Genomic DNA, 20,749 nt, shown 5'->3' with positions numbered 1-20,749 from the left:
GGGGCAATCAGGGCAGTTGCCTTAGGTCTCCTGTCACGGGATGTCCACAAAGCTCACTTGCTTCAGTTCAGTCCCAGGTGGCACAGCTCTGGACTTTGTGGTGAGACTCTGGGGCTTCACCATGCTTCTCAGACCTCCTGAGTCCTGTTTTTGTGGTTCTCCATAGTTTATGGACCCCCAGCTGAGAACTGCTGGCCTAGAGGACCTGATGAGAACCAGGGCCCCATTGTGCTAGATGCTGCCCAAAGTAAGATGGAGCCCTTGCCTTGATGAGACTTACGTTTATTTTCATGTTCCTTTGCTTCTAGATAAGCAAGAATTGTAATGCCTTAAGCCCATACAAAAGTGGGAAAGGTTAAGAGATTGGTTTCATGTTTCTCACTATTGATAGATTTGAATCTTCCATGTGTAGGTTTGTTACCGAAGGAGAGGCCACAATGAAATGGATGAGCCCATGTTCACCCAGCCCCTGATGTATAAGCAGATTCACAAGCAGGTACCAGTGCTGAAGAAGTATGCTGACAAGCTGATTGCAGATGGGACTGTAACACTGCAGGAGTTTGAGGTACATTATGTCAGCAGAGTAGAAGGCTGTTTGTGATGCTGTTTGAAGAAGGTGAAGGAATAAATTATAGGATTTTAGAATTAAAAATAAGGGGGAAATGCTGTTTACTTACCTTTTGCTTCTTTACTTTGTAGCCTTCGTTCTGTGTCTTTTTCTGATTCTGTTCTATTTTATGTGACACAGTATAACAGCGTTGCTGGTGAGGTGTGTGGCTGGAGATGAGTTTAATTTTCATTGTTCACCTGATATAAGGCTTAAATGGAGGGTTGTCTCTTACTGGTGAAGCTGAGATTTGTTGATGTGCTATGTACGTAGCTGCTGTCAACCTATGAGGATTGGAAATGCTGTATACTACTTAAAATGATACATGGTAGCCAGAAAAACAGGTTCTTAATTCTGAGACCATGAAGCTCCCAGTGGCCCTGACTTACTGTTCCTGGCCAATGGGAGCTGCGGGAAGTGGTATGGAGCAGGCCACCACTTCCTGCAGCTTCCATTGGCTGGGAACAGCAAACTGTGGCCACTTAGAGCTACAGGGCTCTGTGTCTGAGGATGCTCAGGTAAACACAGGGCCCATCAGCCCACTTGTCAGCTGTCTTCCATCCCTGTGTTAGACTGATACGATGATAACGCAGGGTTGTTAAAACTGTTAATGTGGGCTATGTCAGTGCTTCAGCAGCCTTTGAAAATAGCAAATTAGTATGGTTAAAGAGACTCTAGAGTTCACCTTCCTGCATTGAATCTGTGAGTGCACCAGTTCCGAGGTATCTTAATAGTCTTGATTATATCTACAGCATATTTAGTTATAGGAGCTTCTTGTTGGAGCATCTTATGTAAGTGGCAGTTATATGCAATATGCTGACATTTAGTCAAAGCAGAATAACAAACTGGTTAGTTTTGTGCCTCATTGGCATTGAATCTGTCTGTGCTCTAAGTAATAGCACTGTAAAACAAGGCAGTGCACGGGGAGGCTGTGTTCCAGTGTTTTAGGAATATACCGTTCTAGATTGAATCAAAGATCATGGCGATATCCTGCCTCAGGCAAGAACTGCACCTAATAATTAAGGAGCTGGCTCAGATCCATAAAGGTGTTTAGGTTTTTAACTGCCACTGAAATTAATGGAAGTTAGGAGCCGAAATATCTTCAAGCCAATTTGCCTACAGTACCCAAATAATGCATGTACACAGTTATATTCCTAAACTACACAGGGTGCATGGGGAGTTCCTTCTTTTTTTTGCTATAGTAATATTAAAAGGCAGTTGGATAGTCTTAATCTCCATATATATGACAATAAACTGTATGTGCTGCTTTGAAGCTTTTATTATATCATGATGTAGACTACCATCAACAATTATAGTGTTGGATCTTTCACCTACAGAATCTACCCAAAGAAAATCTACATTATAGCAGGGTGACTTTGGTTTAAGCAATGGACAAATGTGTTCGAAGAGTGTTTGAGCTGAATGAATCTCCATCAATGAGACTGAAGTAAATAGTTACTCTAAGTTTACAATGGCATAACTGAGAGGAAAAACTGGAGTTTTGTGTGCTATAATGTAGATGTTCCATTGCTTTGGAATGTTATACACTTTTGTTAAGCAGTGTTGGATTTTTGGTGTTTTTTAAATCTCTAATTATTTCCTATGGAAACTTTTTCTATAGGAAGAAATTGCAAAGTATGACAAAATCTGCGAAGAAGCTTATACTAGATCAAAGGATAAGAAAATTCTACACATTAAGCACTGGCTCGATTCACCTTGGCCTGGTAAGAGTCCGTCAAACACCCTAGTATTGTGACACTGGTTGATGCTGTTTGGGCTTGCTACCTTTGAGTCAGTGAAGGATTCAGTTCTTACATTGCAGATGTTAGCAGAACAAAAGGAAGTCTAAACAGTTTGGCAGAAGTGCAGTTGTCAGTACATCTTTAGGAATGAATGTGGCAAAAAGCAACCCCTTATCACTTGAATAAGAGCTTTTTTTCAATCTGCTATTAACTATTACTATTAACTATTATCTGAAGTGGGTTTACCCATAAAAGCTCATGATCCTATATATATTTGTTAGTGCCACAAGTAGTCCTCTAAGTAGTGCCATAGGACTACTTGTTGTTTTTAAAGTTACAGACTAAAACAGCTACCCCTGTGAGACACATTAACAAATGATTTATCTATAATGTTACCTGTGTTTATTCATTCAGAGGGAAATTCCACCTCTATGCACCTCTTTTTTTCACGGCTTAAGTAGGTGTGAAATGGGGCAGGTGCCTGTGCTAGCTAACTCTTTGCACATAGTTGAATTTCACTGTCAGTAAGTTGAAGTAAAACAGAAAATGAAAGAGCCATGCATGTGAGATCAAGAATTGTTTTGGTTTTTTTATAGGGCCTGGAAATAACCGGTTCCCTAATTTTAAAAAGTGTGCAAATTGCTCTTGGCTGTTAAAATGTCCACCCGTTTTCAAGAGTGTTTGTTTTTAACAGTAAAATTATCGTAGATTTTTATTGCAGGTATTGTAGAGGTTCTCTTAATAATTAGAAGCCACTATTCATTCAGAGTGCCTTATAACATTTCTCCTTCCAGGATTTTTTAATTTAGATGGAGAACCAAAGAGCATGACTTGTCCTCCAACGGGCATCCCAGAAGATATGCTGAACCACATTGGCAAAGGAGCAAGCTCTGTGCCCCTCGAGGGTTTCAAAATACATGGAGGTCAGCTCGATTCTGTGCTATTTCTGAAACGTCAGACATTGCTTTCTTTGTCTTTCTGCACATCAGTTGCAGGGTGATTGCTTGCCTGATGTGCATTGGTAAGGAGGAAGAAGGAGCTGGTGAGCTGCCTTCATAGGTCACATTTGCCATCTTATTGACAGGTGAGAAGGTGGCAGTGAACATTCTAGAATCAAGAATTAATATTCCTTTGTTATCATAGCACCTCTCTCCTAACTCATCACACTTCTTTTCTGAGTGGTCTAGTAATGTGGAGGGAGGTGAAAATGTCTTTGTAACTTGCAGCTGGCTAAATCTTTCTTAGTTAGCAAAGAAGGCAAGACTGTAACTACCTAGACTAATCAAGGCATCTGTTCTTTTCTGGATGTGCAGTGCAGTATGTTTTCACAAGTATGTGCAGATAGCCATATGCTTGCATTCTTTTAACACAGTAGGAAAAGATGCCTGTATTACCAGTACAAATTGAACTTGCTTTCTGAAATGGGAGTTCTAGATCTGAACAGGTCATTATAATACTGAAGGCATAGTTATGATTATGGAAACCACTCTTCATGATGCTTTCCTTGTGAGTAAATAATTTTCTCTTCCTATAAGAACATGGCTTAGTCCAGTTAGACAAAACTGCTTGTTTCAAGGAATCATTTTCTGGTACAGCTAAATGACACATCATTGTACTGTGTGAGCAAGTTTGGTCAAACTTTCTTTGAGCTTGTGGGCAGACATGATATAGGTAGTTTGGTGACTACTTTAAGTTCTGCCATCCTCTCAGGCCTGTTGACAGGGAGCACAGAGCTCCCTCTTCCCCCCTGACCTTGCCCCAGGACCCAGCAAGACTGTCAGTCACCCTGAGTCCTGCTACGGAGTCAGACTTTCTGAAAAAAATCTGGTAGCTCTTGATATCAAGGGGCTTAATCCTGAACTATTAACTCTAATTCTTAAAACTAAAACATGTGAGTAGTTCTGTGGGTAGCTTGACAAGTTCTGAGCATGATTTCTTTCTCCCTGGGCTGGTGGAGTCTGGAGGCATTCGGGGCAGTATGCTCAGTTTGCGGGAAGAGTGGAACCTCCCGGCACTCCTATAACCCCATTCACCTTGTTCATATCAGGTGAAAGAAGTTGACCTAAGTGTGAGAGCTGTTTTCAGCATAGGCTGCTCCCTAGAGAATCTTCTTCTCCACGATGGCCATTTAAAAAAAAACAAAAAAACATGTCAGTATCTATCCTGCAACCTCCCAATGTCAGCCTTCGGGAGTATTGCAAGTAATAGGCAGTGTTAAAGGGATCCCTAATTATTGTTAGCATGTTTATTGAAGTGATCACCGTATTAACTTTCAAAGTCTGGTGTGCATTTGTGCAAGTGGCTCTGGATTGCTGTGACACTTTGATTAGTTAATTAATTAACTAGACACTTAATATTACTGGGAGATTAATTTTAGGTGTGGATTATACACATTCTAATTAAACATAGCTCTTTCTTTCTCTGTGGGGTGGCATTCCTCTAAGACGGTCTGTATACTACAAGTATGATTTCCCCTGCTTTTAGTCTGGATGTGGACGTAGACAGTAGTGCTCAAGCGGCTGACCACAGAACTCTTTCAATTGGTTCAAAAGGCCACCAGAATAGATGAAGAATGAAATGGATTTGGGAATTGGAATGGGAACTGCTACATGAAGATGTGTGTCAGTGCTTTGCCTCCAGAGCAAAAGCCACTGCTCAGGTTGTCTGCTAGTAGCTGTAGCAAGTGACCAGTCTGTATGACTCTGCCTTGCAAAGATTGATAGAACTTTATTTTGCAAATCTCTGACAAGGGGAGGTTTATTTCTCAACCTGGATCCCAAGTGTTCCATTAGAGTGAATTGTGATCATAAACTATAGAAGAGCTGTTTTAAAAAGTATTTTTTGGTGACTGAATCTTGAGTTCATTGTTTGGGAGTGTTTTATTCGATTTAAAATTCCCAAGAAGTCATTATGGCAATGTTTTCAATTAAACATATTCAGTGTTTGTGTGCTAGTGGCATTTAATTAACTTTAAAAAATGTGTCTAAGTTTAACTATAAGTTTAACTATAATTGCCTATCAGGAAGGAAATTCAGATTGTACACAGTGTAGCAGTGGGATACATTTGCAATAGTCTTGAACCTACAGATTTTTTGTAAAAGCCACATCAGTACAATGTGTGTCACTTGATGAGAAGACGTGTTATGTTGTTCATCAATATTGTGCTTTACAGAGAGATCTGAAGACAAGAACCCTCTGCAAAGAGATGACAGTATAATTAGTGTACTAATTAGTGACATGGGTTGGCATGTTAAAAACAGTATATAGTTGAGTGGTGAAATAGAGCATCTGATCATCAGGAACAGAGAGGATATTGACATTTCTGGGAAAGGTGTGGTTTGAAGGAAGAGAGCTGAAAAACTGGTTGATTTGAGTCTGTAAAAGGAGTTTTCAGGAGACTGGGACTTCCTGGGGGACAACTTGAAGATGACGAGATAGTGAAGGGATAACCTGGGCAGGAACAAGGGTTAGATGAAGTGAGATCTGTGTGGAAGTGGAAGCTAAATGTGGAGAACTTAGGAGAAGAGAATGAGTGTTGAGCAGTTAGTGAAGGAAGGTCCAGTGGGGTTGGAAATGCTGGATAAACGGACAGGGTAGATGAACATTTTGGACCAATTCAAAGCAGTCTAAAGAGAAAAGAATCAAGATGCTGGAGATGAGACGGTTGTGGTAATTGGAATGAGATGTGCTTTTTGGCAAGGACTAGGGCCTCTGTGGTAGGAATGGGGAGAAACAGAGATGGATTTTGGAGGTGTTGCAAAGGGGGGCCACTGGCAAGATTTCCTAACAGCATCAGTATGGAGGCAGAAACAGGATAGAGTAAAATGACACCCCGTTTGCAGAGCTTGCTTTCTCACAAATGGATATACGCAGACATAAGAAGTTTTCAGTTTCGTTCCCTGTGGAAGTCACTGAGGGTGCACCTTGTGATTTTTTTTTTCCTTTAAAATTTCTGTGCAATTGCAAAAACTAAAGAAATTACAAGATCTTCCCTGAGGGAAAACAGCTGGTGCAAAATCCATAAGCACTTCAAATTATACAAAAGTTGGTACTGAGACAAGTCTAATAGTGTAAAATACAAAAATGGAACCAACAAACTCTAGTCTCTTAATTTTAATTTTCTTTAAATAATACTAAATCTGTTTTTAAAAGGCTTCTTTGTATTGTTGCACAATGATCTTCATGGCTAACATTATATCTGACCTCTTTTTCCTATCATTAAACTATGATACAAATAAATGATATAGTTGAATATTATCAAATATTGGCTCTGTCAGTTATTGCCTGAGAAGCTAGCTATTGCTGTCCCCCTCATTTTAATCTGTATTTTAAGGATGGCCATGTGTTCTTGGATGCACTAGGATCTGTGTGCTTTTTAAACTTGTGCTATTGCTGGTCTGGATATGCCAATACTACTGGGTCAGTGTGGGAGTATCCATTCAAACTTGACACATTTTCCTGGCCCAGCCTTTGCATTCTGAGAGGGGTGGATATAATAGTCATGTGAAACATTTGTGAGCTAGCCCTCTAATTCCCAACTGTTATCCCAACATAGGACTTTCTCGCATCTTGAAAAGCCGATTGGAAATGACCAAGAACAGAGTTGTTGATTGGGCCTTGGGAGAATACATGGCTTTTGGATCTTTGCTGAAAGAAGGGATCCATGTCCGACTGAGTGGGCAGGATGTGGAAAGGGGAACTTTCAGGTGAGTACCAAGTTGATTGCTGCCAAAAAAAAAAGGTCCGAAAATACAATTTGGGATTCTCTTATGGATTATGATGCCCTGAAAGGAATTACAGCTCACAGTAAATAATTACAAATGTGTTTTGCATGCTGTGTGTGTCTATCAATTAGATATGAGCATGTTTTGTATTTTTATACTTAAAGATAACGTCCATATGATAGTAAGATATGAAATTATCAGCATGTGAATGTGTATTTATATAGTATTCAATAGTAATGGTGGTTTAATATTTATATTGTTGTAGTGCCCAGAGGACTTGTTCAAATTGTTGTGCTAGGTGGTGTTAAACTTGTATGATAACACAATCATTTCCCTGAAGAGCTTAAACCAAAGAGAAGTTACATACGAAGGGGAGGGGAATGGTGTATACAACTTTTATATGTGTATGTATATTTGCATTTTTTTCTAACTAAAGATATGTTAGCTTGTAATATGACCGGTTCTGGGGACGCTGCTGAGAGGGTCCCATTAGGGCAGATTGCTTAGAAACAGGGCTGCTTACAACACAAGACTGGGGACCCTCCTCTGTACGGCACACCAAACCAGTCATAAAGAACACTTAAGCTGCCACTCTGACCAGCATGAAGTCACCCTAGCAATCCCCCTTACACACTCCAGCTTTACCTGTGCCAAAACAAGCACTGCACCTCACACAGATGAGAAGTTATGAAAACCATTCTCACCAAATCCAAACAGGTTCTACCAATCCCAAAGGACCAGCCACATTCCCAGGTCAATTTATACCTTAGGTTGGGGTGGGCAATGATTTTTTGATGGGGGAGGGCCACTCCAAGATTTTGGAAAGTGGTCAAGGGCTGTACTCTTTGATATTAATGGAGCAAGCACAAGAACTGGGATGGAGGTTGGGTGCAGAAGGGAGCATAGGGAAAGGGATTGAAGTGCAAAAGGGAGAGTGGGGTCTGGGAGGGAGTTTGGATGAAGGAGGCGGTTGTGACCTGGGGCACTGGACCTGTGGTGCAGGGGTTAGGGTTGATCTAGGACAGGAAGGGGTTGTGACCTAGAGCAGGGGATTGGGGTGCAAGGGTTTGGGTTGTGACCTACAACAGGAAGGGGTTGTGACCTGGGGTGCAGGGGTTTGGGTTGTGACCTAGGACAAGAGATTGAGGTGCAGGAGTTTGGGTTGTTACCTGAGGCACGGAATTGGCATGCCGGATCTGAGAGAGGATATAGGTGCAGGAAGGGAACAGAGGGTTGATGTAGGGAGGGGTTGGGGTGCCAGAGACAGGCTCTGGTGAGGAGACTTACCTGGGTGACTCCCAACTAGCAGCTCCAGCACACTTTGCAGGCAGGCGCCCTGCCCTGCCCCCGCACAGGCTGCAGGGCCTTGTGCATGTGTGAATAACTACAAGAAACAGGCCAATAGGATTGTGCTGGGAGTGGGGGCAGTGCCTTAAGCCTTCCCCCCTCCCTTCTGGGCTCAGTAATGAAAGAGAAATGGCCTGGCAGCTGCTTTTTCTGAGTGGTGTGTGGTTGGGGCGAGGCAAGCAGGGTGTCTGCCTGGGGCTCCTTGCAGCATCCATGGACCAGATCCAGTGCATTAATGGGCTGGATCCGGCCCATGGGCTGTATTTTGCCCGGGCCTGGGGTTTGACTATGGAGAAGGTTATGGTTATTATGGTGGGGGCAGATTTATGAATGGCCTTTTGCTTGAGGACAAGTAACTGAGTGCAGCATAGTTAGAAGTAGTGGGTGAGGAAAGTAATTTTTATCAGCTACATTTTGAATGTATTGGGGAAGGGAGGAGAGAAGGAGAGGGGTTTCAGTAATGAAGATGAGAAGTACTGAGGGCTTGAGTTTTCTTTTCTGGTTAGAAAGAATAGAATGCATCTTAGAAATGTTTTGAAGGAAGAACTGGTGACTTTTGAACACAACCTGGGTGGCATGAGGTAAGAGGGTAGAGTGGAGTTTAAGCTGATGGCAAGACTTCAAGATGGGAATATTGGAGGGAGAAGCTTAGATTTTGGATTTAGTTGAGGGAGAATCCAGGATCATGGCAGGGCTCTGCTCTGGGTCCACGAAGGGGGTGCTCCTGGAGGCAAGTTATTCCCATTATTTGGAGTACAAGGGCTACATCTCAAACTGTAGGGACAGTAATAAGGAGCCATGGGCAGTAGACTTAAACTCCCACCTGAGAACCCTAACCCTCCCCCTCCACTCAGGGGTTCAATGACATGGTTCCTGTGCTGGGACTTACTGGAGAAGGAGGGCATGGGTTCCCCTAATGCCCCACCTAAAAGACTCAGGCAACTTGCCCTCCAAGCACCTTGGTATAGGGCCTCTGGGTACCAAACCCAAGGAGAATGTGAGCACCTTAGCAGCAGACTTCTAGACAGCCCTCCTATATCTAATGTTGCCATCAGCCACTGAGGAAGAGACATGTTTTTCCATCATGGACAACCTTCTGTGGTCTTTTCTGCTCCCCCATCCCTTAGTCTCGAGTTTCTACCTGGCAGCAGGTCTGATTCCATCATAGAAGACCCCAGAAAACTACTAGAGCATTTTTTTACATTTTTCCATCATTTCTAGCATCTTCAGACAGATGCTTTATTTTCAGAATAGGCAAGAATTACCTCAAAATGCTGGTTTCTGAAGATCGCAGGCAAGAGATATCCTGTTCTGCTCCACTTCCTTCCCACTCTCTCTTTCTACACCCATTTTGGGTACCCTTCTTTTGTCTGTTACAACAAGTAGGCCCCTTCTACAAATTGGAGCAATGGAACCTTGGAGCTCAGGAACAGATTTTTATTTCTTTTTTTTTTTTTCTTTTTCAAAAAGAAAAAGGGTATTTGTAGCCCATCCTGGACCTTTGACATCTCAAAATCTTCATTTGACACTTCAACTTCAGGATGACAAATCTTCGTACTGTAATCCTCTTATTGGATCATCAGGGCTGGTTTACTGCTCCATTCATGCAAGATGCCCAATTCATTGTATTAATCCATCTGGCCCATAGCAAAAACCTAAGATTCCTGATAGGTACATCTCTCTGACAGTACAGATCTACTCTTTTTGGTCTCTTCCTTAGTTTCAGAAATATTCATCGGTCCTGGCAGCTCATCTAAAGAAATAAGGGATCCAAGTCTACCCTTATGTAAAGAGGGAGAAATCCACACTGACTCATCAGAACACAGCTCATAGCAGTAGTGTTAGACTCCAGGACAAGGCCTACCTCCCACAGCAGAGATTTCATAATAGGTCTCATCTACCAACTACAAGCTCTCCCAAGAACATTAGTGAAATGTTGGCTCTTGTTTCTGTGATCTTATGCACTTGTTGCACAGCAAACCAGACTTCACCTATGCTCCAGGCAAGTGTGGTTGAAATCTATATCTAGCTAAGAAACACCACATCCACGTAGTGTTCATGGTCCCCCAAGAAATCATTTTCTTATTTTTAAACTGTTGGAAGCATCTGCTCAAGTGTGCAATACAGTACTCTTCTAAGCATTTCTACCTGGACTCTGGTGACAGATGTCTCCACTCGGGGATAGGGCAGTTTATTTTGATAAGCTTCAAATTCAGGCTTGTGGCCTGTCAGAAAGCTCTCTTTCATATCAACACTGTGAAGCTCAGAGCCATCGACCTGGCATGCAAAACAGTCCTGCCCCCTGTTCAGGGATCCACATTACAAATGCAGACAGGCAACACTGTTTCCTTGCACTGTATCTTTGGATAAGATGGAGCAATGCTTCAAGTGGTCTCTCCCTGGCCTGCTGGGAGCTGCTGTGGGGCATCTGGGGAGGGGCCTCCAATCACTGCATGTTTTCAGTGCCACTCCTCTCTCCTCACAAGCCATCCAAGCAGGCAAGAAGAAGTCTAGGCTGGAGCTGAGCCAGATGGACAGTGGCATGTACTGACATTCCCCATTCTCCATCCCTGCTACAAGCAGTTGAATACTCAATGCTAAGATTTTTTTTTTCCACAACAAGAAAAAATTACTCTGCCTTCCTGCTGTTGAAATATGCAGTTCTATGTAAACCATGGTTTACATTGAGTCTTAGACATGAATGAATACAGAATACAGAATTTGATCACTTGAAAAATATAAGTGGTGTTCCTGCCCTGCTCTGACTGTGTGGTGTAAAAGCTTAATGATGCATTTAATGGAATCCTTTGATGCGGATCCCATTGCTGGTATTGGATGAACTAGCAGCTGCCCTATGCTTGATTGTGATTGCCTGTGGTAGCTCATGATGAACCAATTTGGCCTCTTAGCCAGTTTCCTTCTGGTATGCAGCTCCACATGTTTCTGCTTAACTTCATTTAGTATCAGACCTTTTGAGGCTTTCTTCTTCTCCTTCATCTTTTACTGCCAATTTCATGGAATCCTTGGGGGAAGCATTTTTTTTAAAGATACTTTCAGTAACTTATCTTCCTAGCTCCAATGTTAGACTGTCTTCATAAGATACTCAGTACCCCCAGCTCTTGTTAAATTCAGATAGGAGTTAAGGATGCTTAATTCTTTGGAGATTTAGCGACCCCTCTTAAAGTGACAGTTGATTAATATAGTAGCAGCCTATGTTTTCCTCAAAATTCTGATTGAGAGAACTTGTGGGAAATTTTTCTTCTAATGTTTTATTTTAAAACAAACAGCTTGATTTCAGTATATGTGTAAAGAAGTAAATAACTTACACCCTTTATTGCTATGCAGCCACTATAACTAAATTGCAGCTGTCAGGTATGATTCCCAGCGAGGGTGGATGGACTCAGGTCAGATGCTAAAATTATCTGTTCTGACATTGTGGCACAGGAAGCCACCTGACTCCAAGCTCACCTGACCCCAGGTCCAATCTTAGATGCCTGCTTAAGCTGCAGTGTCCGTGCCATATTTCATGCGTTAACTCAAGCAGAGCTAGCACAAGTATGTGTACCCATGCTGGGACTCTCAGCTGCCAACTGCCAGGTAGACATACCTATAGGGGACACTCACAAAAAACTACATAAAACTTAGCTAGTTTGATGACTTCTCCTAAGTTAGCAAGAGGCTCCTACGCTCTCTGATTATAGCTCTGGAATTTATTGATCAGTCTTTTGGAAAATGAGTAAAAATTAAATAACATGAATGCTTGTGGAGTTGAACACTGAAGCCTTCCGTGAACATAACAGTTTGATTAATAGTAGCTGCTCTTGCTTTACTGTTAAGCTCATGCTTGCCTGTAGCAGTGTGAATGATCTGCCAAATGCTTTTGCTAGAGTGGAATGAAGATAGGTCTTAATTGTAATTGATTAGGAAGAGCTGGACAATAAGGAACAAAATTAGAAAGTATTCCCAAAAATAAGAGTAGATGATAGTATATCCAACAGTGGTATTTTAAAAGAAGTAAAAAATCCTATAGAAATTTGTAAAGCTTAACATGTAAGACTGATTTCAGCCGGAGATGAGAGCACATGTAAGACTGTGTAGTTTTAAATAAATCTTGTCCTCTGCTCACTGATTATGGGACCCGATGCGTTAACTGTGTGTACTTCCCATGAGCAGTAACAGGAGTTTCTCGAAATTCCTATGCATTGATATTAAAACAAGCTCCTCTACGACAGACTGACGAATGGGCTATACCATGTCTACTGTACCTTCCTTCAGCCTGTGATTACTCTTAAATACTAATTTTACCTCACTAGCTTTGATAAGTGCTAGAATTACTGTACTTCCATAACGAGAACATCAGGGCAGGTGGTTGTTACTGTCTTTGCTATCTTGTAGCCTCCTTAGGTGTTAGCTGTAGTGCAGTCAGCAGTACTTTCCATGACAACTTAGTTCATCCCAGGACTCAGCCAGATCCTTGTGGTGACACTGGGCAACAAAGGCTAGATAGGGAGCTGGAGCAAGATAGAGTGCTGTCCCGTATCCAGCAACCTCTACTCATGATCCCCATTGTTAATTATAGGAGTCTTGTTTGTTCTCTCAGGGGACACTACCCCATTAGTCCTCACACACAGATACCTGCTGATGAGGGTGGGGAGAGCAAGGGGGACAACTGCCCTGGGGCTTGGTGAATCAAAAGGGCATGGGGCTCCTGGCCGCCGCCACTACCACAGAAGTGGTGGCGGATGAAGCGTCAGGCCTTTTAAATCTCCACTAGAGCACCACAGTGTGCTCTGGGCGGCTCTGAGGGCTGCCTGAGGTGTGGGGCAGCATGGCATGCTCCACATGGCACTGAAAACTAGCTGTTCCAGTCCCACCTGAGGCCCTCTCCCTTCCAGGAGTGCAGAGCTGGCCCCACTCTTACATAGGGGCCCAGCAAGTCTGTCAGCCCCACTGCACACACAGATCAACTAAGAGTGGAATTCATAATGAGCCTTATACTTCCCACCTCAGTGCTCCATGTTATTAATTAGCAGTAGAAAGGAAGCTGCGTACTGCTGCAGATAAAGGTACAGTCCCTTTCTCTTCTTGCACCTAAGAATGAGGGACAACAATGAGTAGAGGGAGGAACCTGAACCAGCATCAGCATGAAAAGTTGCAAAGAGACTGCCTCAGGTCAAAGCAACATCAAGATTTGATTTTTTTTGTGTGTATCTAATTCTGATTAAGTGACTCTCCAGCTACGCTTTAGTCACTACCTACTAGGGAACTTAAATGTCTTCCCAAAAAACATGCCACATGTTAGTTTTATTTTTCCCCTTGATAGTGGAGGAGAGGGGAGGGGGCATCAAGAAAGCATTCCTGCCTTAGTCAGAGCTACTTTTTCTCCTTGTTTTTAGTGATGCTCTTCAATAATCCTGCATGTCCCTGATCTTATGCTATTAATTAATTTCTATATAGATTTGAGAGCTGTTTTGCTAAGATGCATTAGAACAGAAGGGACTACAGAGAGAGTCTGTCTCTAATTTGTTCAGCATCGGCAGCTACACAGCACATAATAGCTATTATCAGTGTAATAGCCCTCCTTACCTTAGTGGTTGTAGAGCTGAACATATTGGTGTGATTCACTCAGTTAGTCTTGCTCGGGGAGTTAATGGATTACAGTAATTACTTCAGTCATCTCTGTTTTGATAATGTTCCTTAGTGCACCATTCTAATGCTGATTAATGAAGTTCTGGAGAGCTGTAAAAAATGGGAATGGCAGTGCAAAGTGAGGAAAAGGATGCAACTGTTCTAAGTCTTCGTCCTTAAAAAATAATAGGTGAAATTTTGCTGTAAAAACAAACCACAGTCATCCTATGAGGAGAACTAATAGAATTTCACAGCTCATTGTAACCTGTGAAGTGGCTACCATTTGTACAGTGGTCTCTATATTCCGCGTTGCATGAAGTGCAGAAATATGCCAGTCTGACTTCTGTGCCTATTACCCAGTAACAAAGCTACGGTATTCTATCCGATAGAGAAGGTATGTTATTTTAAAAACTGAGTAGTAACAACAAAAGATCTACATTTTTATTACGTGTACAAATATTTTTAGCACAAACTGCAGTGATGCTGATTCATTTTCACAACTCCCTTGTGTAACAAAACCAACACATTCATTGTCATGTGAATATCCTATTCTTCTGTGGTGATAGAGATTGTATGCATCTATGTGATTCAGATCACAGATGCCAGGACATAGTTTCTAAGGTTTAAGATAACTTAATCTTTGGCAACGTATAAAAGCAAGTAACCAAATAATCCATTTGTGTGTACATCTCTTGGTAGCCATCGCCACCATGTGCTACATGATCAAGAAGTTGACAAGAGGACATGTGTTCCCATGAATCACCTCTGGGAGCAGCAAGCCCCCTACACTGTGTGCAATAGCTCTCTTTCGGAGTATGGCGTTTTAGGTAAGTCTCTGAAAATGCCAGGTGGGCAGGTGTGGGGTGTTTTTTAATGCAGTAAGATGTCTCAGGTGAGATCTGGGACTTGGTGACTGCTAAATAAGAGCAATTTTGTTTAGATTGTAAATTGAAGATGGTTGAACCTGCACATATTGAGAGATTCTGTTCTGATAAGATTCCAGACATTCAGATTCTTATCTGAGCCTACTAGCTCTTCTATTACATTTTGGATGTTTTCCTGCAATTGATCAAGCTGGAAATGCAACACAAATAGCTTTTCATCATATGTGAGCATTTCTGCTTCCATTTTAGTAGGAACCAAAAAGTGTCAGATGAGGGCATGACAATTAAATAATGTGACTGCGAATCAGTATCTTTTTTTTTTCAATTGAACTCCTGAAAAAATAGCTTGTCAAATTTATCTTAGTAATTCTATTTAAGTCACTTGTCTGTCTTTGAATAAGGTGGGGTTTTACAATTATTATACAACTAGTAACTGAGAGCTCTTTCTATTGCACTGGTATGACAGTGGGCCTAGTAATCCCACATCTGTGCTCTTTCATAACTAAAGCAGTTGTAACATGCAAATTAGCTACAGAATAAGGATGGTGATTGGTTGAGCTACCACTGATATCACTTGTGTCTAGGTGGCTAGGTAAGGCATAGATACATTCCTTTCTGTAGCAGAATACCACCTGGGTGTCATTGCTAAAGCCAAAATGACTGAACTCATAAACTAGATGGTAACAGACTGTGAAACCTGGTGAGTATTGAACCAGGTGATATTCTAAATAGGTATGTAATAATGTAGTTGATTAACTGATAAGCAAAAGCTTATTGGTTAATGCTATAGACTACACACTCTTCCCCTTCCCTTTCCACCTCCCCCACTACATTTTTTTAGCAGGCTGGCCAGCAGCCCGGTTCAGTTCTGGCTTGCACCGGGTCCAGGAGCTCAGACCCTACCTACACAGGGGCTACTTCGACCCCCCGCTGCTGCCTCTTTATCAGAAGCAGCAGCACAGGGTAACAGGCAGCAGGTCTGAGAGGGGAGCCGGTTTTTAAACTGGCTCCCGTCATGGACCAGTTCTCACCTGGCACCCCACGAGATTGAGGCAGCTCCACAAAAGTGAGGCCAGAGCGCACTGGCTGCCAGTCCTGCCCCCGGGGACTATAGAATAGTCGACTAACCTATAAGAATTCATGAGGTTAATCAACTGTTAAATTAACCAATATTTAACATCCTTAATTCTAAACCAAAGAGCACTGAACTATGATGATCATGCCGTGTTATGTAAATGTATACCTTAAGTCAAATTTTACCCTTCTGTAATGGACCATGATTTGGTCCCTTGTGTCATTTTTCAAAAAAGGCACTAAAATAGTCAAAATAGACTGGTAACAATTTAACTTTTTTTTTTTTTTAATTTTGAGACTGATGACCACATATAAAATATCATGTGCAGTAGTCTGCTCAAACTGTAGCATCATTACACACCTAATATAAAAATGATTCCTCCCCACCAATGTTCCTGTCAGTTGCTTAAAACCTAATCGTGGGGGGGAAAAAAATAAAAGGGTGCAAATTCTGAAATTGTACTTGAGATTCATTTAGTTGAACACGAAAGAAGTATAAACACACAAGGCATCTATCTTGTACAATTTTCTGTTCAATACTAATGGCAAAGTCATTATATTTAAAACATACTTTAGAAGAAGGATGTAGAGCAGCATATGTGGAAATTCATCAGCAAAAATTCTATGGAAAAGAATTATAAAGTAGTCAGATTCAAAATTGAATTTAATTTGGTTTAGACTGTTCCACCTGCTCATGTATTGGCATATCTAAAATTCTCTCTGTATCATAGAGCTGTGGGGTTCTTTTGAGGGTATATGCTCACTAACTAAGATTTGAGCTATATATGTGGCTTTACAAAGTTGTTAATAATTAGGATGTGTGGTGGCGTTACAAATAAAATTAAGGATGTCTTGGAATATAGATATGAAAACCTGCTTCAACCGTACACGTATTGAGTGCTGTTACAAATACACTATATAAATTGAAGTCACAAATCTTTGTTAGAAATTGCATTTGTCATGGTGAATCAAATTATACTTTGGCACTAGCCAGACACTTTGCCTTCAGCTGAGGGTGAATGGATGACCTCACGAAGACACAGTGTGGGTAGCAAGGATCTTATGTGAAGTACAAAATAAAATGGAAATGTTTAATAATATATCAAGAAGTTTTATTGACTCTGTAGATTAATAATTTACTACATATCCAGTTCACAATGCAAATGAACACAAAAAATAGAGGAAAATGAAGAATTAATAGATAATGATAGTTTAGAATAAAATTAGTGTGCTATGTGGCTATTTGACTTTATAATCCTATTGAGGATTCTATTTTTACATATATATAAAAATATAAAATGCTATTTAGGTCATACTGTTAAAATTCAGATGGAGTGAGACAGTATGGTTAAACATAGGCCTAGGAGGTGAGGGCTCTTATATGTTCAGAATGGGGCACTTATTAGTCTGTGCCTCAGTTTGTCCCTCTGTAAATGGGTATATTTTTATGATATATATTTTAAAATCCTTTGTGTGTTTCTAATTGGTATACTAATTCAAGTTCTGCAACTACACAAGTTAGGTTTTGTTGTTGTAGTTTTAAATAAATTCACAAGTATCAGCCAAATGTCTGCTTATGAAAAAAGTGGACATTGAAGCAGTATTTTTTAAATTAGCATGGCTTCTTCCCTCAGTCTAGATTGAGACCTGGCAGATCAAGGTACAGCCTTGTATAATGTGGCCATTCAACTTTGCTATTTCCAGGCTTTGAAAACAGCAGGGAAACCATGAGTTTCCTTTTATACATTTTTAAAAGGTAGTACAAATGTTTTGCAATTCCTCTTAAATATCTGTGGATAAAGGGTACTACATGAGTACAAATGAATATTACTAATGTTGATGATAAACATAATTTAAAAATATGTAACTATGGCATTTGTCAACAATGAAGGAAATAAACTGGACAGAGCAATTTACAGTGGATAAGTGTGACAAACCTAATTTTTAAAAAATCTTTATTAAAATTACCATCTTGTATGTGAATGGGTTAAAATTTTAATATAGTTAAGTCCTTTCCTTCTTTCTTTAGCTGTAATGACTTTAATTTTGTTAGCATTTACCATGTATCATGGGTCTTGGAAATGTTTGCCTTCACAGATCTCTATTTATAAATAGTTTTCAGCTGAGAGAGCTCCAAATGGATGTTTACCTCTTTTATTAAGAACTTTGATCAAATATAACTTATTTGTCATTCTAATCCTTTTTGCGAGTAACATTTTTAAGGGAAGTTTTTTGAATGGACTGTTTATTGATGTAATATCATAGCTTCTAAGTAGTAAGGAATCTTTGTGCACACGGAATAGATTATTCCTCAGGAGAGAAATCAACATCTTGTTCCAGTTCATATCTACAAAGTTATATACGGTTAAAAATAAGAATTGCTCAGTTTTATCTTTTGAGATTTTTTGAAACTTTAAAGAGCCCATTTTGAAGGTTAATATTCAAACAACATTTTTGTATGTGACAGTATTAAAATCACTCCTGTGAAAAAATCAATACCCAAAGACAGTATATGGGACAACTTGAAAAACAATCAATTGCACAGATACAGAACTAATCATTTTAGCCTACCAACAGTACCTAGACTGGTAGGACTGCAGATATTAAGGCAGTTATATTGTATCTTGCAATCATCATGGTATTTGTTCCCTAAATCAAAATCTTGCCTACAGGGGAAAAGTTCCACAATTTAACGTAAATCCCTATGTGGAAACTCTAATTTTTGTTTAACTTACACAGGCTGGAGTATGATGAGAAAGAGGGCTTTCTATGCAGAGTAGTTAGTGACTTCTCCTTTCTGAGTTGACCTCTTCTGAATTTAAAAAAATGGGGGGGAATATGCAAAGTTTCCCAGTCTCAGGGTTTGCTGCTTCAAGAGAAGAAGATGGAAAAAGGAGCAGAGTTTATTTTGTTTTCCTGTGACCCCTACTACACACACAACACTCTTCAACAAGAAGCTTTAAAGTATAGGGTTGTCAGGTGTCCGATATTAAACCTGAGTGCCCGGTATTTGTTCCTTCCGTCCAGTAAAAAAATTCAGAAAATACTGGACCTTTTCTGTTTTTTTTGTTTTGTTTTTTTGTTTTTCCAAGGCCTGGCTTGGGCGCCTGATGGAAGGCCAATTGGGACATGCGACGCAGCTTGCACTGGCCGGGGCGGAGGGAGAGAGGGGGAGTTGCCCAGGAATTAAAGGGACTGAGACTGCATTTTGGCCCTGCCCCCACCCCTCCTTTTTTTTTTTTTTTTTTTTTCGCTCAACAACTCTTCCTGCAGCTTTTTTTTCTTTTTCTCAAAAGAATTTTTTACAAGGCATACCGGAGCAGTCAACAAAGACTTCCCTTGTCGACCGCGCCGTGTCTAGACTGCCGCGCTGTGTCGGATCAGCTGATCATTGGCACAGTGCGGCGGCCATTTTTATTTTAATGAGCGGAAATTATTTAAATCCCTGCTTCTTTGACTGTGCCGAATAAACTATTTTACGTGGCTCTGTCGATGGAGCCATGTAGTCTAGACGTAGCCTAAGGGTTATATTTGGAGCACTTCTCCTGTTACAGCATAGCCTAGAGGAGAGAGCACTAGATTGGGATTTGGCAGATGTGGGTCTGTCACTAGTCTGCTGCTTGAGCAAATAACTTCCTTCCCTTTGCCTTCTTTGCCCATCTGTAAAATAGACATACGGTAATCTTTTTTAAGCACTTGAGATTCAAAGATGATAAAGTTATACAATAGCTAAGCATTACGATTATATTAATCTGGGTGGATCATTTTGTTGTTGCTGACTATTGCAATTCAATTAAAGTCTCATAAAGATAGTGTTTTAGCTGCAGGCTGTTCAGTTTCAGCAATAGGGAAGTCTGGAAGTATAACTGAGTTGTTCTGTGAAAGCATTGAGCAGAAGGACGGAATGTAGTTGCACCAGTTTCTCCAGACATCATAGTAGAGGGAGAGAACAAACATAAAATGTACATGTCCCATATATGCACATATTCATTTTGTTTCTTTAAAGGGCTTTTTTTGTAAACATTCATCTTTTTCTTGAACCTCTGACAGAGGTATTCTCCAGAGGGGATTATGGTTCTCTGATGAGCTTTGGCTGGTTAGCTGGCTTCATGAGTTCTAGGATTTTCTCAAGGTTTCATGTGTTTGTCATAGAATCCTAGAAATGTAGGGCTGGTCGAGCCCTTATGAGATCATGTAGTCCAGCACCTTCCACCAAAGAAGAATAAAAAATGCTTGAACCATCCATGACCGGTGTTTGTCTAACCTGTTCTTAAAAACCTAAAATGATAAGGACTCCCCGGCTTCCCTTCAAAGCCTATTCCATTGCTTAGCTAATCCTATAGTTTGAAAGTTTTTCTTAATATCTGACCCAAGTCTGCCTTGCTTTACATAAAACCAATTATTTCTTGTGCTACCTTCAGGGACACGGAGAACAATCAATCACCATCAACTTTTTTATAACAGCCTTTAACACGTTTGAATCATAGAACACTAGAACTGGAAAGGACCTTGAGAGGTCGTAGAGTCCAGTCCCCTGCCCTCACAGCAGGACCAAGCACTGACTAGATCATTCCTGATAGCTGTTTATCCAACCTGCTCCTAAATATCTCCAATGATGGAGGTTCCACAACCTCCATAAGCAATTTATTCCAGTGTTTAACCACCCTGACAGGTAGTTTTTCCTAATGTCCAACCTAAACTTCCCTTGCTACAGTTTAAGCCCATTTCTTCTTGTCCTATCCT

At 40.8% G+C, this 20,749-nt stretch overlaps 1 protein-coding gene across 3 annotated transcripts in view; it reads left to right on the top strand.

Moving 5' to 3' along the window:
* OGDHL (oxoglutarate dehydrogenase L) overlaps positions 1 to 20,749 on the top strand; it is a 127,069-nt gene that overhangs the window by 77,393 nt on the left and 28,927 nt on the right. For all 3 annotated transcript variants that reach the window (XM_075934808.2, XM_075934807.2, XM_006112394.5), the window contains exons 12-16: positions 413 to 565; positions 2,229 to 2,331; positions 3,144 to 3,272; positions 6,905 to 7,055; positions 14,748 to 14,875. In XM_075934808.2, coding sequence (XP_075790923.2) covers positions 413 to 565; positions 2,229 to 2,331; positions 3,144 to 3,272; positions 6,905 to 7,055; positions 14,748 to 14,875 — 664 coding nt within the window. The remainder of the gene's footprint in view (positions 1 to 412; positions 566 to 2,228; positions 2,332 to 3,143; positions 3,273 to 6,904; positions 7,056 to 14,747; positions 14,876 to 20,749) is intronic.

The sequence above is a fragment of the Pelodiscus sinensis genome, chromosome 8 (assembly GCF_052426305.1).
Source record: "Pelodiscus sinensis isolate ZL-2025 chromosome 8, ASM5242630v1, whole genome shotgun sequence".
In the NCBI taxonomy this organism is placed as follows: Eukaryota; Metazoa; Chordata; order Testudines; family Trionychidae; genus Pelodiscus; species Pelodiscus sinensis.
The sequence above is the reverse complement of the archived record's forward strand: the minus strand, read 5'-3'. Positions and strand labels throughout refer to the sequence as shown.